This window comes from Pollachius pollachius (genome assembly GCF_949987615.1).
Source record: "Pollachius pollachius genome assembly, chromosome: 7".
In the NCBI taxonomy this organism is placed as follows: Eukaryota; Metazoa; Chordata; class Actinopteri; order Gadiformes; family Gadidae; genus Pollachius; species Pollachius pollachius.
This window is the reverse complement of record NC_136940.1, coordinates 9,706,407-9,728,465: the sequence shown is the minus strand read 5'-3', so window position 1 is coordinate 9,728,465 and position 22,059 is coordinate 9,706,407. Positions and strand designations below refer to the sequence as shown.

Here is a 22,059-nt window from a genome sequence, read left to right as displayed (position 1 = left end):
GCCCTGAAGGAACATATTGAAGATGAGCTTCAAGAAACGACTGGCCCCAGGGAAAATATGAAAGCAACTTTGTGGAAATCCTTCCAAGGAACCCTTCTAAGAAATACCTGAATCTGTGTTCTCTTCATGTTAATTCACACGTATGCTCACGTGCACACACCCTCGTGCACACGCCTTTCACCTTTCAGACCTGCACACAGAGCTGACCACACACTTCCTGGACCGGCTGCTGTTTGCCTAACTCTATTCCCAGTATGTGAGCGTTCGAGTGTATGCGTGCGCGAAGGTGTATGGGCCGTCTACACGTGTGTGTGTGTCTGTGTGCATGTGGGTGTGTCTGTGTGTTTGCGTTCACGTGTTTGCGTGTGCGTGGGCGTGTGTGTTTGTGCATGGGCATGTGCGTGATGAATCAAACCCAGAAGATAAAGGAGGGAGGCATAACTGCTTGTTTTCCTGTCTACAAACTTCCTATTTTCCCTCGTGCCTTGTGTAATTCACTGCCTGCTTTGCAGTACAAAAGTAAGGGAATGGCTGACCTTTGAATTGACCTAATGGGACACTGCGGTCAGCAAGATGCACATTTACCCAAGTCAGGTAAACTTTTCCTTCTAAAGAGGATTAACCTCAAAACATAGTTAAGTTAACAATAGAGTCCCTTAGTGAGAAAAAACTAGAGATCTAAAGTCAATGTTTACCCTGTCTGACTTTTTATCCATGTTGCAAGGCCACCCCATGCACACGCATGCACACAAAAACACGCAGGCACGCACGCACATGACCGCATACACGGCCACCCGCACTCAAAATCACACATACACACACACACACACATAGAGTCTGCCTCTCAGGACTTCTTCAGAACTTCCTGCAAAGAAAAGTAACTTATTTTACCAGGAGCAGGAGAGGAAGAAAAACAAGCTGATGAGATATCATGCTCAATTATTATCTGAAACACCCCCCAAAAAACCAAAACCACATCCAACCAATAGAAAGCTCACCTCACGGTACGGCCTCGTGACCCATTAGGCAGTAAGTGACCCTGGGAGGAAGAGAGGAGGATGACGTCAGTCCCAGGGAGGGAAAACAAGAATACCAAGCAAGAACCAGAGGGAATGAAGAAGAACAGTATGATTGTTGTTGTATCAGAACTTCTGGCTGGGAAACAGTTCAGAGCCTAAACCACATACTGAAGGGGCGGAGTAAAGCCTTGTTTCCTATTTCTTTAGGGAGTTATTCTAGAAACAGACTTTGGGAAGTGGACAATGCTTTCAGAAGGGGATTTTAGTCCTACAGAGGTCAGTGTACACACAGTTGATTGCAACTTTCAGAGATATTTTGTGACTGTTAACTAGTGTCGTCTGAGTTTGTGTTCGCTGTGAATATCAATTACATGCCAACAATCCAGGAGCATGATTGGTCAAAACAAATGTGAAAAAGAAAGAAAGTGAAACGCCCCCTGCCCCCAGGTTTGCGCCCATCTACCATCAAATTCAAGATTAGTCATCTTAAATCTGATTAGTGAGACTCTCTCCCTAATAAAAAGCCAAAGTGTATTTGGCCTTATTGGTACTGTTGTTTATCACAATAAGGGCCTCAGAGTCCTTCGAACGCCCACATGAGATGATATTTCCTATGATTCCAATGTCCCTTTAAAGGTATTTGGAGGAACTCAGTACCATTACGTTTTTTGAGCCTGCAGACATTTTTGTAGTGGTATACAAAGTCTCAATCTGTAAGAAAATGTTTATATGCGTCTTTCAAATTCACGGTTTTGTTTTAATTATATTTTTTAAACAAATCTAAGATTTTTCCCCAAAACATCGACATACTTGAAAATGTGCTTTGTTTTTTTGATTTCTAACAGTGTAAGATATTGATTTGTCTCCTTATTGAAATGCCTTTTGGATCTGCGTTAGGCCCTGATGTGAGTCCATACCAGTGGATACACATACAATGCATTACTTTTGTTTTGGTTGTGTGTCACATGAGCAGGACCTGGTTAGGCCCAAATGTTGGTTTGCTGGTTCAATTCCCGGGGACAGATTATAGAACAGCATACGGCCCTAAGAGCAAACCAGTGGATATGCACTCTGTCTTCTAAAATTTGAAACACTTACTCATTGCAGGAATGGATTATTACGATATAGGAAGAAATGTTGTGTCCAAAAAACGTTGGTTGTTACACAAGGAATGAGAAGGCTGAGAATACACTTATAGCCATTTGAGCCGATTCTCAGGACATAACATCTCTCTCTCTCTCTGTCCTCTCTTCTCTCAATTGAATTCAAGAGTATGGATAGAAAACATTGGAATTGCCAAAGTAGTTTAAAAATCAAACAAAGGAAACCATAATAATAATGTATGCTAAAAGTGGTATCTAAAATGCAAAGTATTTCATTTATGATTTAATTGTGTGAAAGTAAAAGTAAGTACAATTGAAGTATTAAACCTAAATGCCATGGTGCTCTCTCTTTCACCCTCAGCCCTCCGCCCCCCTCTCTCTCTGACTGCAGGATATCCGACACCCCCACCACCGTCGCCCCCCCATATAGAGTGCGTCTGCACCACAGGACATAGCGTTCTTTCTGACTCTGAGACGCAGTGGGGTTGGGAAACACGCTCACGTTAAAACCACCCCGCCTCAAAGGTTTAGCCTTTGTTTTGGTCCTGAGAGAGAAAGAGAGAGAGACTATGAGAGAGAAAGAGAGAGAGAGAGAGTGACAAAGAGAGAGAGAAAGTAAAAGAGAGAGAGAGAGCTATGAGAGAGAAAGAGAGAGAGTGACAAAGAGAGAGAGAAAGTAAAAGAGAGAGAGAGAGAGCTATTTGCTAATCTGGCCTTCGGTCTAGGAAAATACATTCCTCCTGCTAGCTCTCATGTAAAGAGCGTTATGGTCTCCTTGAGACCCCCCCCTTCCCAACCCTCCCTTCCTCCTCCCAACACCCACCTTCTTCACCCAACCCTGCAAAACAAAGCCACGTGGTGAATGTATGCATGCAAGATATATGTGTTTGTGTCTGTGCCTGTGTTTATGAGTCAGGGTTCGCCTAGGATTTAGGGTTGCGTTTTAGGGTTGGGTTTCCTATTTGAGTTAATTTAAAGTTTGATGTTTGTTTCTAGAGTTTGGTTTCAGGGTTCGGTTTAGAGTTAGGTTGTGTGGTTAGGGTTCAGTTTCAGTGTTTGGATGTAAGGTTAGGGATTCCAATTAGGTTTCCTAATTGAGTTAGATATTAGGGTCTTGATTTTGATCCTAGGGTTTGGTTTTCAGGTCATATCGATTGGGTTTTGTGTTTTCTAGGGTTAGGATTAGGGGTTCCTAATGGTGGGGTTGGAGGGTTGGGTTTTTGGTTCTAGGGTTAGGGTTTCCTATGAGTTTATTTTAGGGTTTGGCATTTGTTTTTCAGCGCTCTTTCGAGAGTGTTAGACTAAGGGTTTCCTATAAGTGCTGTTTTAATGGGTTTTAGGGTTTTGTTTAAGGGTTAGGTTTTGTTGTTAGGGTTAGGTTCCAGGGTTGGGTTTTGGTTTTGAGTTATAATCATTGTTTTCATTATTATTATTATTATAATTCTTCTTCTTCTTCTTCTTCTTCTTCTTCTTCTTCTTCTTCTTCTTCTTCTTCTTCTTCTTCTTCTTCTTATTATTATTATTATTATTAATATTATTAGGTTGGGGCAATATGCAAAGCCCAAGGAACATATTCCATTTTCTTCTCAACCTCTTACAATACAATTTAATTTGTTGTTCAACCTCAACAAGGAGAGAGAAGAGAGAGAAAGTCAGAGAGAAGGGAGGGAGGGAGAGAGGGATGGGATGGGATAGAGACGTGGGAGGGCGAGAGAGAGAGAGAGAGAGGGATGGTGGAAAGGAGAAAGATACAGAGACAGAGAGGGGGAGGGGCGAGAGGGATGGAGGGGCGAGGCTAAGAGGAGGACTGAGAGCAGGATAGACGAGGAACAAAAACAACAAGCTTGTGTCCCTGGAGTGAGAGCGAGGAGGCGCCGCCAGCCCTAGAACTTAGAGATTCATCGTTTGACCTCCATGCCAAAGGATCTTCCCCCATGGTACCTAATCATTATCTCACACAATCACACATCTGCTAGATGGAGGACGCAATCTCTTTCTCCGTTGACGCATGGAGCCTAATCCCAGAGGGGAAGGGGATGGAGGAGGGTTGCGATTCTTAATGAAAACAATAGACAAGCGACAAGCATGATTGAGAGGTGTTTATATACTCTGCGTGTTGGCACGCAATTGTACTCCTAATCCATGAGGTCCTGATTGGCTGAGAGAGGAAGGGGACGGGCCTGCAATGACACATGGGAATTTAGAACCCAACATAGATGGATGATAAACAGAAGGGGAATGTCATCCTCAATATATAACATTTGCTTTAGCTACATTAGTATAGCTTTAAGTCATCTATCTTCTTGGTCACCTGGTAGGGGTTGCCGCGGCAACGTGCTGATGCTTGACGATGCTGTGGCAATATCCTGGTGATGACCTTATGGAGACCGTTAAACTAACGAGGAGATAAGCTAACGAGGGCTGTTAGCCTAGCGTCAGCCCTGCGCAGTCCGCTACATTTAACTAAACCCTGTCCACACACTCACACAGGTACATACACCACAAAACATGAACGATAATAGTCGAGCCCTGCCCCATAAAGCAAGGCAAGGCCACTACAACGGGAGTAACAGCCCACTGTAATAAAGTACAAACTCTTCTTCACCTCTTCTGTTTCCTAATAATACAACTTTTGATTTACATTCACATGCACACACACGCACACATGCACACACGTGTACACAGAAACACACACACACATGCCACACACGCGCGCGCACACACACATACACAAACACACAAACCACACACACACACATACACACACACAAACATATAAAAAACACACACACACATAAATACATACATATATACATAAACACACAACGAGTAAAGTCACACACATACGCAAACGTCTTCTGTCTCAGGGTCCAGCTGTGCTTGAATCCCACGTTATTCTTTTATTCTAACCATAAAAGTGTCATAATAAAGCAGAAACAGGCTGATAAAACATTTAGGGGAGGTTATGGCCCAGGACTCAGTTGTTCTGAGGTCAGGTGTTTCGTAATGATCACATATGATTGTGTCCCTGCAGTTATCTCAGGCTAATAAATTCCTGGGCATGTGTTCCACGTGGCACCAACCTATTCAACTATCATTCGGATTGGTCCAAATACAGTAAATCAGCTGACTCTGCCTTAGCAACGTGATTGGATATTATTACTGAATCGCTTGGTTTGTCATTGTTTGTGAGGAATGGTTAGCAATGGTAGAGGACTTCACCAGTGAGCTAATAATACATACACAAGCACTCACGTACACACCGTCACATGCACACACCTAAACTATCCCAGACACACACAAATGCAAGTACACAAAGTTGTGATGATCAGAGTTCGCTTCCTGTCATTTTAAGTGTCAAATAATGAATTGTTATTATTTTTATTGTCAAACATTTTTCATTGCTGTGCGTGTGCTTGTGTGTGTGTGTGTGTGTGTGTGTGTGTGTGCGTGTGTGTGTGTGTGTGTGAGGGAGAGAAAGAGAGAGAGAGAGAGAGAGAGACTGCTGCAGATATCTTGATTTTCATTACCTTGTTGAAGATCTCGCCCTGAACCAGATAATGACACACTGTGGTTGGACAACAACACTATAACCGTTCACATTACTCACACGTTCTCTATTCATGCTAATATTCTGTTTTTTTTTTACCGCGGACATAATTACCTTTGTGGAGAAAACGTAATTACTATTGACAAGCACACGTGTCTGACTCACTTGTTTGTGGCTGACATGTTTTTTCTCTGCTGGAGTGTGACCACATCAGCAGAATCGAGCCCAGATCATCTTGCTCACCGATGATAACAGGTTCCTGAAGCAGGGCCACGCCTGAACTCTAGAACTATTTTTACTCACCCACACACAAACACACACTCACTCACACATAAATACACACTCACCCACACACAAACACACACTTACTCACACACAAATGCACAGGAACTACTGCTTCTAACTTGATGATGTGAACTGCTACAGTAATCCCTGTAGTTGTTCGCTGTAATCTGTAAATGTTAAAAAATGTATCCAAGAAGCAGGCCGTCCTGGTGCGATGGCTGGAGGACGGAGAACAGAGGCTATGTTGGTAATCGAGACATTAATGCACATGTTTTCTCCCCTGTTAAATCGCAAATGCATTGAGTCCTTTAGAAATTTTCAGGTTGATAACATGTTATTTGGAAGAGCTAATGCACCACAGCCCTCAATTCAGGTTAGCTCACATTCTATACAATTCCTGGGCCTTTTGAATCATTACATTGTTGCAAAGCAACTTCAATTACACAGTGAATAATCATAATACTTTGGAAACCAGAAGCAGATGCTTTTCTGTGTTGAAAAGAGACTGTCATTTGTTTACATTTTATAAAACACGGATACATCCCACTGTCGTCCAATTTCTAATGGATCCGTCTGTCGTTTTGGAGGGTACAATTGTGTACAAATGGGGTGGAACTCCATTTACAGATTACAGCACAAGTTAGATGTAAGAATATATTTACATAGGTAATGGAATACATTGCAGACCTAAAGCAGACTCACCTCACCCTTTTATCACGAAAGATAAACGGTTACTGATTTACTAGTGTTGGTATTTATGGCATACATTCAGAGATAATGGTCAAACCCTGCACACTCCAGCTCAAGATTTGACACTGGGATTTTGGGAAGTTTTTCTTCCCTCTGAAGCAGGGGTGGTGGGAAAGGGATACTTACGTGACAGAGAGCTACACTGGCAGCTCTGGCAAAGGCATTAGAGCTAATATTAACTCCAATACATAGAAAACAACCAAGAGTTAGGTTTGACCTTCAACACCGCTACAGGTTGTTATTTTTCACTTATAAAGTCCAGTAGGGAACTATTCAGACAGAACCTAAAGATAATTTCATATTTTTAGAAACAAGTTTGACCAACCCTCTGACCCAAGGGTTTTATGTAACACATTGTACATGACATGTTGACTTATTGATATTAAAATGATTTGATAAAGCAGTGTTGTGTACCAGGGAAAGTGGAATGTCATAAAGAGAGAAACACACAAATGGAGTCAAAAACATTCGTGTCACGGTAGTATAATATTAGAATTCTCTTGCACAACAACTTTGGCTGTAATCATCTCTGACTCAGTTGTTGGCACGGTGACAGTGCGACTGTAGGCCAAAGATCATGTATTTGTCGTACCCTACACAGCCTCTTTCTCGACAACATCTCAACAAAGCGTTGCAAAAGAAACCACACAAAAAGTATATTTTCCATTTTCTTTTTTTTATTACAAAACTACAAAAACAAGGCAAACATGTGAATCGACAGCAGGCATTTATAGAAAATACATTACTTTGAAAATGTCACACGTGGCTCAACGGCCCGCTGTCACCCTGAACACCTTCTTTCCTACACCCTCCATATTTGGTACGGAGAATAAAACGCTGTTCCTCCGTATTTGGAATGGTTCAGTTGTTTGCACAAACGTACACATTGAGTGGCATCTTGGGAGCCTAAGGCACCGAGCGCCCAGTGCCTCTTGACTTCACAGAGCAAAGAGCTAAGAAACAGCGAGACTCAGCCATCTGGCACCCATCAAAATACTGCCGACCGCACGGTACTCGCACCTCCCTGCTGCGCTGCACTCCTCTCCTACTACTTGCTGAGCCGCTATCAGGCTGTGTTCCTCCAGTAACAGACCTCCTCTTTCCTGCTGAAGGTTGTTTCAAATAAATGTAACAGTGCCATCCAATCACTTCCTACTGCAGCTCCACATTAATCTTAAATGTATCACCATTGCTCCATTCCTCTGTTTTTTCCTTCTTTTGTATCTCAGAAAGACACAAATTGGAGGATGGACAACTCCCATTAGATCTCTTGAAAAACGAAAAAATACAAAGTTTCCCTTATGCATATAAGATAGCTGTGATTTCATATGAAATATCTACATCTGCTGAGAAGATGAGTTACAACAAAGGTCATATCGGTTAAGAGTTGGGTCTTTAAAGTAGACTCCAACTGCTCCCGCTTCACAACACAACCAACCCCCCTCCTCCCCCTCCTCCAAAACTCCTTAAATCTCACAAAGAAAATGGCTTCTTTGTAATGGGGGACTGAGGATTGGGAAGGGAAGTGTGCCGTTTCTTCATCCAGAGCAAGAATCACTTGGGAAGAAGAGGATGTAGAGAGGGAATGAGCTTCCTGTTCGAGTCTGTAAACAGGGAGGGGTCCCTCTCGGATCTGTGCTCGAAGACCAGCGTGCCCTCCTCTTCCACCGACCACCCGATAGCGCAGCAGAAATTGCGCCGGAACGCCTGCCAAGGCCGGTGGCCATGTGAGGTTCTTTTTGAGAGAGAACAAATCTCTTGATTCAGGGTTTGATTGACACTCCACTGGGGCCGCTAGTTCAACACGTCATACAGCGAGGCCTCATGTGCAGGGGCGTCGGATTAGGATCCACCTGGAAACATGAAGACAGACCAGTTACGACCAGCTCAGACAAGCGTGATGTCGTCTTCAAAATGTGTTTACTTGAATGACTATTCCCCTTAGAAATGTTCGTATTATGGCTTCATTGGGGATGGTAAACTAAACAAGGAGAAGTTTCCATCAGCGATCCTTACCACGCTGTAGATGGGTGGCGGGCGGAAGCGGAACTCTTGCACGAAGGCCATGATGCTGCTCAGGTCTTCAGTTGGCGCCGGGGGGTCGGCGGGGTTGCAACGACCCGCCTGCTCCTCGGTTACCACAGCGCTGTAGTCTGGGGGAGCTAAGGGGAGGAAGAGAACATTCGTGAGCTCCACTGACGCACACCAACAGCAATACAAAAAGCCTGTAAGGCCCCAATAACGAGCCCGAGTCACAAGGCCCCCCCTTAACTCGGGTGTTCTGTGGGGACTTACGTTCTGGCTGCTCGGGGATGGCCATGCGGAGCCACTCCAGGTTCACGCTGTACTGGCTGCTCACGCTGGAGGTCCGGCTTCCGAAAGGGTGGAGGGGGATGGTTCCCATGACCAGGGGAAGCTCTAGACACAGCTTGGAGGTCCCAGGCACCTCCACGCAAACCTGGAACGAGCAGAGAAGAATCGATTAGACAATCTTAGTTGCCGGGCATCATGTTGGAAATATGTTGGAAGTCATGCTCACTAACTAATACTTCACTAGGCAAATATTTTGACAAAGAGCAACTTATAAGACTGATTACATTTAGTCCCATGCTAATATTATGTTTTTACTTGCAAACGCCGTCACTCTATGTCTTTAGTAGTTCTACCATCTCCTATGCAGCCCATGAGAGGTCAGCAGAACCGGGACTCACCCTGAGCGTGTATTCCACCTTGATGATGCGGCACTGCAGGATGGACGGGCCGACAGGCGGGATCTTGAGCGCTTGACCGTGCCACGCCACCCTCCGCCGGGCGCCCACCACGTCCCCGCTCAGGGTGGCCACCACCGCCCGCTTTTGCTTCATGGTGCCGCGGGCCATGAAGGTCTGGGTCTGGGTGATGTAGGCCTTGGGCACCACCGAGCGCGACGTTGAGTTGTCAAACTCGGCGAACACTGGGATCACCTCGCCTGGAGGGACACGAGGGGGAGAGGATGGGTTTAGCTGGCTTAGCCCGCAGGGGGGACAGTGGGAAGAGCATTGGTGAATCACAGCTTCGCTAACAGCCAAAGGAACTTCAGAAAGGGACTATTTAATAGGATGTTTGTTAATTTCTTTAGTGAAATGCTAAAGAAATGTCTGCACTAAATGATCTAAAAAATACTGGCAAACACTTGTCTCTGGGACAATGTTGGCTAACAAAAGTAAATAGGTTTCTTGTTTCACTCTTGGTTTCTCTTTTAGGGCCGGGGAGGTGAAAACATGTTATGGCATGAACTAACTTTGTTTACGTCACAGCTAGGTGCTCAAAACTAGTAGTGCAATAGTATTCACTTTAATGCAACAAAACTCTTAAAGCCCTCTGAGCTCTGAAAGCCATATAAACCAGGTTCTGAACCCTCACCTGGTGTATAGCCCTTGCGATCGATCTTGGCAGTGACAGACACCTGTCCACAGTTGCGGTACCACACCCGTGCCATCTTGTCCTTCGTGCCGGCTTGGGGCGACTGTAAAAAGAAGATATAAGATCAAAAGTTCCCTACACGAAAAGACAACAATCAATAAACTTAAAAATAATTGAATACGTTATATGAAGAAATGTTTAGCTGCAGAATAAATTGATGTCTTAAGCTCTGGAGTAGCTTTCGAGTTCCGAGTTGGGAGTCAGTTGAGAATGCTCACCAGCAAGGCAGGCGTGTTGATGTCAATGGGCTGGATGACGGTGAACTCCTTCTTGATCTTCTTCATGGTGGCCCAGGGTCGGTGGAGCTTCACCTTGACCCAGTAGCGGATGCTGCCGTGCTTTCCCTCGAATGACGTCACCAGCGTCTCCTCTGGGAGCTGAAAGCTGAAGGGGAACTCATGGCGGCCGGCCGTGAGCAGGGTCATCTCGCCGTTATCTGAGATAGGAGAAGAAAAACAAAAACTGATTTAGAATCTAGTGATCGTATAAAGCCTTTCAGTCACACCTTGTTCAGACTGAAAACTTGCATTGTTGTACTGACAGGTCATTGACAAGTATTCAATCGTTTAGTATAATAAACGCAGTGTTGCATGTAGTTCAACACCTCCCTGAACAGGTGAGGGTAATGTATACCTATGACTGGGATTTTGCAGCACAAACGCAGTACGTAAATTAAACAACAATTCCCAGAAATCACTGATTGATAAGATGAAATCGAAAATAAAAGTGCAAACATGTGGAGTGGTGCTTTCCGAGTCGTTGAGGTACGGCATCCACACAGCCAAACAATCACATGGCCACTTCCGCTAGAGGGGCGGTTCTCGGTTATACAGAAAGATGTTTTTTCTAAGCAGAAAGAGTCCTTCAGAGTTGATTTGTGCAGCTATACCCCAACTCATTCGCACCGTTTTCGACGAATTCGTGCAAACATGAGAAAAAAAATCGGACGTGGTAGTTGTCTGAAAACTTTTCTTCTTCAAATAGCATTTCATTAGACAAAAGCGACCCGCTTGGTACTTCAGATGCGTCGAGTTGGTACTTGCGAATGACAACTTCTACACTTTCAAGGACAGAGCACACAAAATCATTCACATATAAGGACCTTTGCAAACTTTCTATTATACGATAGGTTCTCCTTCCAGTGGGTTTGAAGTGGATTGAATACACGTTAGCCATCAATTCGCACAAATCGCAAGCCTTTAAAAGCGACTTTAAATATACGTTTAGTATCTGAGTGTTAAAAACCGTGTCTCAAGGCCAATGAATGGGGTTCCGAACCCAATCCCCCATTCCGCGTTGGAGCAACAACTGACCTGTCTGCAGCAGAGTCTCTCTGTGGTTCAAATACTCGACTTCATCGCTGTAGTTCTGGGTGTAAGCGGTGCTGGAGCCTGCAGAACGGGACTCTGTCCAGTGAACCCGTGCAAAACCTTCGGCGTGCAACTTCAAGGATTCCACTTTGGACTCCCCCGTGAGGTCCAAAACAACTTTCCCGGACACAACATCTCCACTGCTGAAGACGGGAGGCGAGTCGATTTCTGGAGAGTCCAAGACGACTTGGAGCTTTTTCAGTTTATCGAATATCATTTTGAGGCGTTTGCTGTGGTCTTCTAACGAGAGCTGGTTTTCAAATACTTTCTGGGCTTTGTGCAAATGAGTTTTCAAAGCGTCCCTGTGTGTGTTCCTCTCGTATGAGATGCAAAAACAAGAACTGACCCAGGCTTGGGTAAGGCACAGCTATAGCACGCTTCTGGATGGGGCGGGTCCTGGTCCGTTACGTAAGGCCTCTACTGAGCATGGTAGGCTGGCCTATAGAAGCATAAAGATCTTAAATGGGTGTGGAAAAGCCGAGAAAAACACCGTCTGGTGATTGATAGTTAGTTGACGAAAACAGGCCTACTGAGCATGCCTCGAATTGCAAGAACCCATTTTAAAAAAAGTTTTTGGTCTCTACCTTGGGGGCATAAAGCTATTAACGCCTGTTGTTGTCGTGGCTTACCACCAAGCATCTTGGGGATTTTTTTTATATTAGGAGGGGAGATGATATGACCCTTGGTCATGAGTTGGAAGTTAGGCCATCGTGTTTGTGTTAATGTCCCTTCATTGAGTGTATGTTTCCTTGTGTGCCAGCCTTTGATGTGTTTGAGTGGGTCGGATGATTAGTTGATTTGGTGTTTTTGTCTGGTTGTGGTCTTTGATTGCCCAGTGGCAGCTAGGTTAAAAGATCTGCAGTGAACCTTTGCCCTCTTACTGCTCAGCTACAAGTGATGTTTGTTTTGTTCCTGCTTATTTGGGATAAAGGTCAAATAAAGGACTTTTCTTTTGTATGTCTACATTGGTGGGAAGCTGCGTTGGGAGGGGACAAAATCCATGATACTGGCCGGTTACCCTAGGCCCCGGCAGGACCATAACCCACTTGAATTACACGATTTTCTTTCGTTGAATCAGTAAGGATCGTTTTATTACAGTCACGTACAAAGACGGACACAAAGGACTTTCTAAAAGTTGTGGCCAGAAGATATATTTGTATAACTTACACGGAAGCATTGTAAAGTCTGTTTTAATATTACAGTAGTTCAGATTCAGGGTTCATAACCCTTCCTCAAAAACACAAGTTGTTTACGCTTCTTCCCCGATAGGTTGGAATGTTCCAGGCCGCCGCCTGTCGTTCTAAAGCGGCTTCGGCTACTGACAGCTGCATGCTTCCAACAACAGGACTGTCCGGGTACGGAGCCCGGAGCTTCGGCGCCCCCTGGCGGCGGTCGAACGGGGAGCAACGGGGGAGGCCCGGCGAGAAATTGTCGCCCTGATACAGATATAACCGCAGACTGATGCTTCTGATTAGGATTGCTTGGCCATTATTCGACATCCGGCATTAGGTAGTAACGTATGTTGCTGAGCCACTTGCACAAGAATTAATATGTGCATCTACATAAAATAATTAATTACATTCTAATTTATTCACAATGTATGAATTGATCAATATATATACTTAAAATGGTATGTACATATTATTTTCATTAAACAAGCTGGATACATTTTATTTAAACCAGTCCACTGTTGCCTCCCCCCCCCCCCCCTCCCAACACACACACACACACACACACACACACACACACACACACACACACACACACACACACACACACACACACACACACACACACACACACACACACACACACACACACACACACACACACACACACACCTGCTGTCTGCCTGGACCTGATAAGCCAGAAGCCCAACCCTTGCAGAGCTGTTTAAAGTGATAGAAACAGCCTAGGGCACAGACTGTGTCACTGTGTAACCACCGCATCAATCCATAAAATCATCTCAGAAGCACAACGGACCACAAACACCCCCCCTTTCCATCATGCAACATCTGCCAGAGACCAGGCTCCTCTGAACCAAACCGACAGGGACTGACACACACCACACTTCGGATCTCTCACTCCTCTAGCTAACATTAATCTTTCTTCAAATATTATTTGTTCTGTATTGCTTCTTCCACTTTGACGTTTTTTAATTAAAAAAATTGAATTCCTTTCATTTGATTATTTGATTTGTACAATTTTTCTTCATTTGTACTTCACTTTTTGACTTTTGTTCATTTTGGTCTCACCAAACCTTGGTGAATGAATGCCTGCTGTTACTGAAGGGAAAGGAAAAATACGTACTTAAATAAAACTAAAATAAACAAATAAATAAAAATTAAGAAAAGCATATTTATAAAACAAAAAGAAAAACCCAGTTAAAAGATAAAATCTAGGAGGTACTAAAGCATTCAAATTAAAGAAAAGCGATACAAAAGCTCTGAGCGATCTTCCATGCACAAATAGCTCAGGGAGGGCATAGACTTTAAGAGGCCAAGCTGAACAGGGGTGGAAGACACATGTGTTTGGTGTGTCCACAGCCGGACTCTTAACAACAATACAATGTTTGTATTGTGATGTGACAATCAGTTGTACATATACACACTGGATATTGTTTTCATCTTATGTTGAGATGATGAAAATATGTATTTTATTTGATGGTGAACAATTACCAATACCACTGCTCTCTAAATCGTCCCTTTGTTTTTATATGCTGTAAATAGTCTCAAATCAAACATCATTCACACAACATCAATAACAAGGTTTGAAAATCTCTCTCTCTCACATACATACATACATACATACATACATACATACATACATACATCCATACATATATATATATTTGTTGTTCTGATCCTCTGTTTCTACTGGAATCTCTGTCCCCCAGATAAAGACTGTTTATACAGGTCCTAATAGGGCCCTTGCCAATATACACACTCTCCTGAGTGCCTGTGTGTATGAGTGAATGGGCATGTGTGACACCTGTCCAAAAATGGGTTGTTCGTAGGGGTGTTTTTCGGGGCGTTTTTGAGAAGCTCCATTGAACCCGTGCAAATCAAACATTAACATATTTCTCATTTATTTAAACTTTGGACGGATTAATCTCTCACCAGAGTGAAGGACAGCCTAATGGTGTACCCTAACAGTCACAAACACAAACACACACACACACACACACACGCACACACAAGAGTGTGGGGATGCATGCTGGGTCGAACAGCCATGTGAATAAAGTGGTAATGGGCTTGTGTTTAATGTAAGGACACAAGCCAACATTGAGAGCAGCTGATGTTGACTAATCTTGGCTCTCGGTCTCTCAAAGGTCTCTCAAAGGTCTCTACGCAACACATTTCGGCCAGATGGCCTGCATAGGGGAGAGAGAGAGAAGCACCCACTAAAGAGAGGTCAAAAAAGATAGAGAGGTACAGAAAGATAAATACAGTGAGAGATATACAGAGAGAGTCACAAACTCAGAGAAAGATACAGAGATATACAGAGAGGAAGATAAAGACAGAGACATACAGAGAGAGCAAGGATGTGTTGGTTTTACCCCATGTCAATCAATATAGGGTACTCCGTTAGCTACACGTCATTATAGCTTACTGACCTCTTATGAGATGCTGTCGTTTCCTGAAGTAGGTGATCTTGGAAGTGTAGTCGTTGTACACAGCGTTCATCCCAACGGTCCGGTTCTCTTGCCAGTGGGCCATGGCGACCCCTCGGCCTACCACCTTCATGGAGCGCACTTTGCTAGCCTTATGAAGCACCAGTACCACCTGTCCAGACACGACCTCCCCACTGGTGTACACGGCATCGGACGGCCCGTCCAACTCCAAGGTGAAACTCCGCACGGCATTGAACGCCATATCTTCTCCAATTCTGAAAAAAACAACAACAACGGAATATGAATAACGATTCAGTTGCGGTGCACACTTGCTTTTTATATTAACTGTTTATTTGTTGTTGTGCGTTTTGCTACGCGTGCATTATTTGTAGCATACCTACCGGCGTTCGTCAGGGCGACACGTGACGGCACATTCACAGAAGAAGGCGAAGATAACAATTATGATTCGGCTCGTGTTTTGGTGTGCGAGAGGTCCACGTGAAGCATCCAGTGTTTGTGAGTGGTTCGTGTTTGTTTATACTGGCCCAGAGGCTCCCACGCCCAGAAGTAACGGCTACCGGGTGGTTCACCAATTAGATAGAGAGAGATATCAGAGACCGCCCAGTTCTCGGGAGAGGGGGGCACATTCACCAACACACACTATGCAAACACGCTTGTACGCAAAAAAATAAAACTATATGAGAAGATCTGCGAATTTGCTGTAAGTCTTTGACTTTCGGGGACAAACAGCACAGCCACTCGGTGTCGGTCACTTGTTGTCCAAAATGTTAATTTTATTGAAAATTAAAGAACTGCGCTCCACTCTGACTGTCGAACTGCGTAACACCGTGTGTGTTTGTATTTTTGATTTTTCTGTAGATGCTGTTGGACAAATCCTACGTTAAGGTGCACGTTATTTTTGTGTAAGCAGGGCATTTACTATTTAGTCAGCTAACACTTGGCCCAGAAAAAATACCTAATTACTACTGCAAGTATAGAGTGCAGCGTCACCAGAACAGAATAGTAGGGGAATGCTTGTTCTTTTGGTTTAAATAAACACAACAGCTTCATAAGAGAGCCTTCTCTCAGCTGTGGTCATTCAGCCTCAAACCAGAGGTTCCTCAGATCTCATATACGTAGAGGACCCTGGTCCCACGCACACACACACACACACACACACACACACACACACACACACACACACACACACACACACACACACACAGACAGACAGACAGACAGACACAGACACAACCAATGGACACTTACGGGTGAGACACTCAATGTTTATTCCTGTTTTTTCTTCCAAGCTGGAGAGGGAGGGGCTCTATAGGTTTCACCAGGGCTGTGTTTGGTTTAAACACAATTCGCAGATAGCCATGCGTGAAGGAGACCCAGTGAGAGCTTAGCCTTCACTTCTCTAAACACACAGACCTATCCTTCGGGAAAATCCCTCAAATTATTAACGTAAACATGCAAGGGGGAGCGTGGCGCTATGGATGAGGATGTTCAGTGATGCATGGAGAGAGAGAGAGAGAGAGAGAGAGAGAGAGATTCACCAAAGGTCCTGTTGTTGCCCAGCTTCGATGCTTAACACCACAACTTGCTCTGTTTTTGTCTCTTAACACACACGTGAGATTAGCAGAGAGCTACACAAACCACAGAGATACAGGGCACTGGGATCCAGTCTCAGCAATGTTCCGCACACACCAACTCAATTTAGACCTCCTGTTTGGACAGGAGAAGGCCTCTGCATGGCTGAAGGGAGACTTATAGTTGCTGTAGCTGTTCAATATTTGACATGCAGTCATTTTGCAGATTATAGAACATTTGATTTTATGATGAATTAAAGAAAAAGTTAATTTATTATCTAAATGCCTGACTGATCTTCAAATAACTGAATAAATACAACTTCCACTAAAATCATAGCTTAATCTTCCTTTGGGGGGTTAAACGCAGTCAGACACAGAAGCCATAAGAAGCTACAAATATGTGAAATGTAAAGATTGCTCGTTTAACATCGAGGGAAAGGTCAAGGACGGTGCTGGTAAGGTCAGGGCTATGTCTGCTTCCTAACTGGTCTGTGGACCCGCAGAGGGGAGGCTTGTCTGGTTGTCTAGCTGTCAGTGCCTCGAGCTGTGATATGACTCTATGACCTGGTGTGAAAACAAAGAGTCATATAGTTATCTTTGTGTGCATCGAATTCTAAAGACTTAATATACAAAAATTTACCAGAGCCATGAAAAATTTAAACACGCACCACAAAAAAGGGCTGACGACGCAATGCATCATTTTCTTTCTTTTTTTCTGTTTTTTTCTTTTTTCCATTTTTCCGTTTCTTGCTGACTTTAAAAGCAATGAGTCTTCTTTTTAAGATTTGACTTTAGTTTATTCTTATAGCTATCCACTCTTTTGCATTTTTGTAAATAGTTTACACTATTGAAAAACTCTTTCTTTTAGTCATTGTTTTACTAATGCAAACTTGACAATAAACTTGAACTCTACTTGAAATGAACTGTGAACGCGATTGAGTTGCTTTCTCAGTAGACTGGTGAGGTGTGGTCCAGTCCCACAAGAGTAAGTGCTTATAGTGGGAGGCGTAGCTGTGGAACCGCATGTCCTCTTTTAGAGTGGGAAATCCGTCTGAGTCAACCACACACATATACACACAGACACACGACTAGACAGGACAGACCGTTGAGGATGCTTGAAGAGACTTTTATAATATGTTCACAAAAACTAGGCAAAGATTCCTCGGCTGTAACTCATAGTTTAAAGAAAAACAAAGAACTGTTTGTCGAAAATAATCGTTTTTTAAAAGTAAATTTCAAACCAGACCTGATAGAACGATGCAATGAATAGAAAACAACTCACAGCCGTAGTAACCTAGTAACCTAGCCTCAATCAAGATATAATAATAAATATAACGCAAGCGGTGATTAACGGCGTCCGAGCAAAATGAAAAGTCAAGAACACACTAATGGAAGATATATATGACATATATTTAAAAAGGAAAGATGTTCCCCTTCATGCTATACTGTGCCTCGGCTATCAAGTGACTGGGCTGCAGAGCAATGGCCGAAAATCATGTTCAGCTTGTTCATAATTGTCTAATCGTGATTCAAACTCTCAAACTAAGGATCGCCAGTACGAGGCATTATCCCATTGAGCCACTGACAAACCTGAAATGTAGCCTCATTCACATGGTGAAAACGTCTATTGATAAGCACACAACATCCAGAAAACTCCAAGCAAACATTTCTCAAATGAATTAAGGGCTTTCTTAAAATAGTACAGATCTGAAAATTTGCACTGTTAATGGTATCCACCTAATAGCCGTATAGATAGCCGTATGGTAGTTATACAATAACAAAATAGTAATATAGGCAAAATGGGTTGAGACTGTGGACGTTTGGCTTTTCTATGAAATTGTGGGAAAAGTAAACATTTTTAGAGCAGAAGAACAGGGTTCTATAGATGCATCTGATTCTAGAGATTAATATTATGAAATAATTTTGAGTCCAGGTCCATCTGGTGAGGAGAATTAAGCCTAATTCATGATTTTTTTTACAATAGCGCCACCTCTGGGTTTATGGGTAGTGGGGGTTATTGGTAACCATACCTGAACATTTCAAATGTTTTCGACTTAAGCAGCTTCAATGCTCGGACTCCTAATAAGGCATTGTATTACGTTAGAACATCAATACTAACTAATAGTTTAATGCAAGTAGTTATTTGGTTAGTTATTCTCAATGCTCGAACCTGGTTGTGAAAAATAATTGCATTAAATAGTCTTCCTGGTGTTTTCTGAGCTTGCTGTTTTATTGTTGCTAACCAGCAGTTTAAAAAATTCACTGCACCACAAAACCCTCCCTCCCTGCCATTTGGTTGGAGATGGTTACGTTTAGGTATAACGTTAGAGATGGTTAAGTTGAGGTTAGGTAAGACATGGTTAAGTTTAAGAATAAGGTTATGGATGATTATGTGTATATACTTGTTTATAAATGGTTACGTTTGCCGGGGTAAAAGGTCATATAAATACACACACAGACTCCTCACCACTTGGGGGGGGAAAGAATACCTATAGCTGCCTTCGGGCCACACCTCCTCAGCTCCGGACGTCTGGACGGAGTTGGCTCTGGGTCGCACCAGTGCCCGAGGCAGGTAGCTCTGGCTCTTGGTGGTGAGGGGGTCATGTCCCCTGGGACATCTCTCCCCCATAAGCATCCGGTAGTTGTTGAGGAGTTTGGTCCTACACAGATTACGGGTTGTCTCCACCGTACCAAGAATGACTCCTGTAAGGCCTGGAGGTTCCGTCTGGGTTTTTGTGGTGTGAGCCGAGTCCTGGTGCATTACCTGGGCCATGGTGGACCCAGGTACGGTGGCTTGCCTGGGGAGAGAGGCAGGCTTGCCTGGTGGCCGGTTATGGTTCCCGTCCTCTGGATCATGCTTTCACTGATGCAACGACCATGTTGGGTATCTCACTGTCTTTCTCTGCTGTCTTTCTCTGTCGCACACTCCCACGCACAGTTGACAACTCTGCAGTGGTAAGATAGCCATCGTGTTCTGGTATGGTGGACACCATGCAGAAATGCAAAACCATGGAAAGGAAGAACATTTCGAATAATTCAACGTCAACATGCGTCCTACCTCAATTATTGATAAAACTTTATGCATGCCAAATGTACATTTGTAAATAACTGACTTTATTTTTAGGTATAGGCTAAACAAACTCACAATTATACATTGACATCAGACTACATCCCCCGGACACTTTTCTCTTTGAGTAAGTATTATGCATAATTTAGGGTTGACTTGCATAACTTAAAATATATGCTCTCACTCTCTAACATAAGCTCATTGCATTTGGACTTTAAATTAAAATTATAAATAAATGCAGGCCTATATGTTTTTCCGGGCGCAACTGATTTAAATTCTGCAAAGGTTTCAAAAATGTTTTAAAATGTTTTCTCTACCATTGAGTAGGATATACAATATTTGGATTTTAGAAACTCTTTAATTAAGTCGTTGTTAGTAAGCTATATTAGATTGGATGTGATATAATTACCAACTGACAATCAAACCATCGCAGTGCGGTAATTACACCAGCAGGGTGCAGTGAGACTTTATATCTGAATCTGCCAACGCTCTTATTAATATCAATAATAATTTGACGTTATGATAATATAATATCATCACATTTTCATATTATAATAATACGATATCATGCGAAGTTTGTTAAATTTAATTATGAAAAAAAGAAAGAAAACGAACGATATTTACGCACTTTGGTTCGGGAAGTGACGTATTATAACTTCCGCTTCTTCTGCTCTCTTTTCGTTGAGGCTCAGCTAGTGGCCGGGTGGGTGCAACTTTTATCCATATTATTTTATCGAGTTTAACGTTAAAATAACAGGTGTATACTTACCGAAATGTTCCATTGTTGTTCCGTTTCCATTTATTGTACCGCTACACCATAGAGTGATTGGTTGTGATCGCTGGAGTACATATAAATCCAGGGTATTGTACCGTCGATAGGCCGCATGTGGCTAGGCCACGCACTATCCAGTATCTCCTGCTACGGCTAACCACGGCACGTCAGCTAGCGGGAGTTCTTTTTCTAGCTATACCTGATGAATACTGTCTTAAGTCGATAGTTGTTCCACTTACCTTCGTCAAACTAGTTTGTGAAACGCATTTAGGATAAATGCGACTTCAGGTTTTGGTGAGCCACATGTTAATCGTGACTTTTCCCAACAGCCGCAAAGATGCAGATCTTCGTGAAAACATTGACGGGGAAGACCATCACTCTTGAGGTCGAGCCCAGTGACACTATCGAAAATGTCAAAGCTAAGATTCAGGATAAGGAAGGTAAGCGGTCAAAACATTTCTTCGTCGGAGTATTGGCTATGAGGATGTCCCTCACTGATTGGAGCGGAACCCTTTCCGAGCCTTCATGGTTCTTCGTTATTCTCACATTACATTACTGAGTTATTTTTTGGGCCAACCCACTGTTAAATCTGTGGGACCTACCTGGTCCTCTGCTCTGTCAGATGAATCCTGAAGTTTATATTAGTTTTGATTATGCTTAAATTAATTCCAATAGAAGATGCCTGTCGTAGTGTAAGGGATTAGAAAGCAGGGTTTTCATGGCATCTACTCCAGGGTAATTTTTTTGTTTTGCAGGAATTCCTCCTGATCAGCAGCGTCTGATCTTCGCTGGCAAGCAGCTGGAGGATGGGCGTACCCTCTCCGATTACAACATCCAGAAAGGTAAAAGTCTAGACTTTATCATCACCTGTGATCTAATTCAAACTGCAACCTCCAGGTTCTGGTACACAAGATTCTATCCTCTGCTGACTCTTGGCTGGTTGTTCCGGTTTTAGAGTCAACCCTGCATCTGGTGCTACGTCTGCGTGGTGGCATCATTGAGCCTTCCCTCAGAATGCTTGCCCAGAAGTACAACTGTGACAAGATGATCTGCCGCAAGTAAGCCAAATTGTTTGAAAGCATTTACCATGAGTTCTGCCATAAATGGTTAACAGTTAATGACCTGTTGTGATTTAACGAGTGGGATGTTAATGTTGACCCAACATTGGTGTAGTCTTGTAAAATCACTGAGTCTTGACAGCAATCTAGGTTATTTCTACAATTAGTATTAAGTTGGCATGAGGAACGTGTCTTGCTTCCCGCAGGATGGGCCTAAATTAGAGAACTATGCAAGGTGTAACATATAATCTGCCCTCGGTTTTCCAGGTGCTATGCCCGCCTCCACCCCCGTGCTGTCAACTGCCGCAAGAAGAAGTGCGGTCACACCAACAACCTGCGCCCCAAGAAGAAGCTGAAGTAGATGTTTGTACTTTGGGCTCTTCAACCCGTGGTGTGTTAAATAAAAGTTAAAAAAAGA

General features: G+C 43.3%; 2 protein-coding genes across 4 annotated transcripts; one reads left to right on the top strand and one right to left on the bottom strand.

Annotated features, from left to right (window-relative positions):
- Window positions 1–7,357: 7,357 nt before the first annotated feature.
- Window positions 7,358–15,645, bottom strand: arrdc2 (arrestin domain containing 2). 3 transcript variants are annotated; one of them, XM_079739669.1, is made up of 8 exons: window positions 15,554–15,645; window positions 15,156–15,427; window positions 10,388–10,605; window positions 10,110–10,212; window positions 9,419–9,675; window positions 9,003–9,165; window positions 8,724–8,869; window positions 7,358–8,560 (listed from the first exon to the last, which is right to left on the bottom strand). In XM_079739669.1, the coding sequence occupies exons 2-8, from the start codon at window positions 15,412–15,414 to the stop codon at window positions 8,507–8,509; spliced, it is 1,200 nt and encodes a 399-aa protein (XP_079595795.1). In that variant the 5' UTR covers window positions 15,415–15,427; window positions 15,554–15,645; the 3' UTR covers window positions 7,358–8,506. The 3 variants fall into 3 exon arrangements, with proteins under 3 accessions (XP_079595795.1, XP_079595796.1, XP_079595794.1); XM_079739670.1 differs by having other exon boundaries at window positions 15,550–15,642; XM_079739668.1 differs by lacking the exons at window positions 15,156–15,427; window positions 15,554–15,645 and adding an exon at window positions 11,483–11,886.
- Window positions 15,646–20,487: 4,842 nt separating this feature from the next.
- On the top strand, window positions 20,488–22,059 carry uba52 (ubiquitin A-52 residue ribosomal protein fusion product 1). Its single transcript, XM_079739206.1, has 5 exons — window positions 20,488–20,514; window positions 20,913–21,023; window positions 21,339–21,425; window positions 21,539–21,641; window positions 21,909–22,059. The coding sequence occupies exons 2-5, from the start codon at window positions 20,921–20,923 to the stop codon at window positions 22,000–22,002; spliced, it is 387 nt and encodes a 128-aa protein (XP_079595332.1). The 5' UTR covers window positions 20,488–20,514; window positions 20,913–20,920; the 3' UTR covers window positions 22,003–22,059.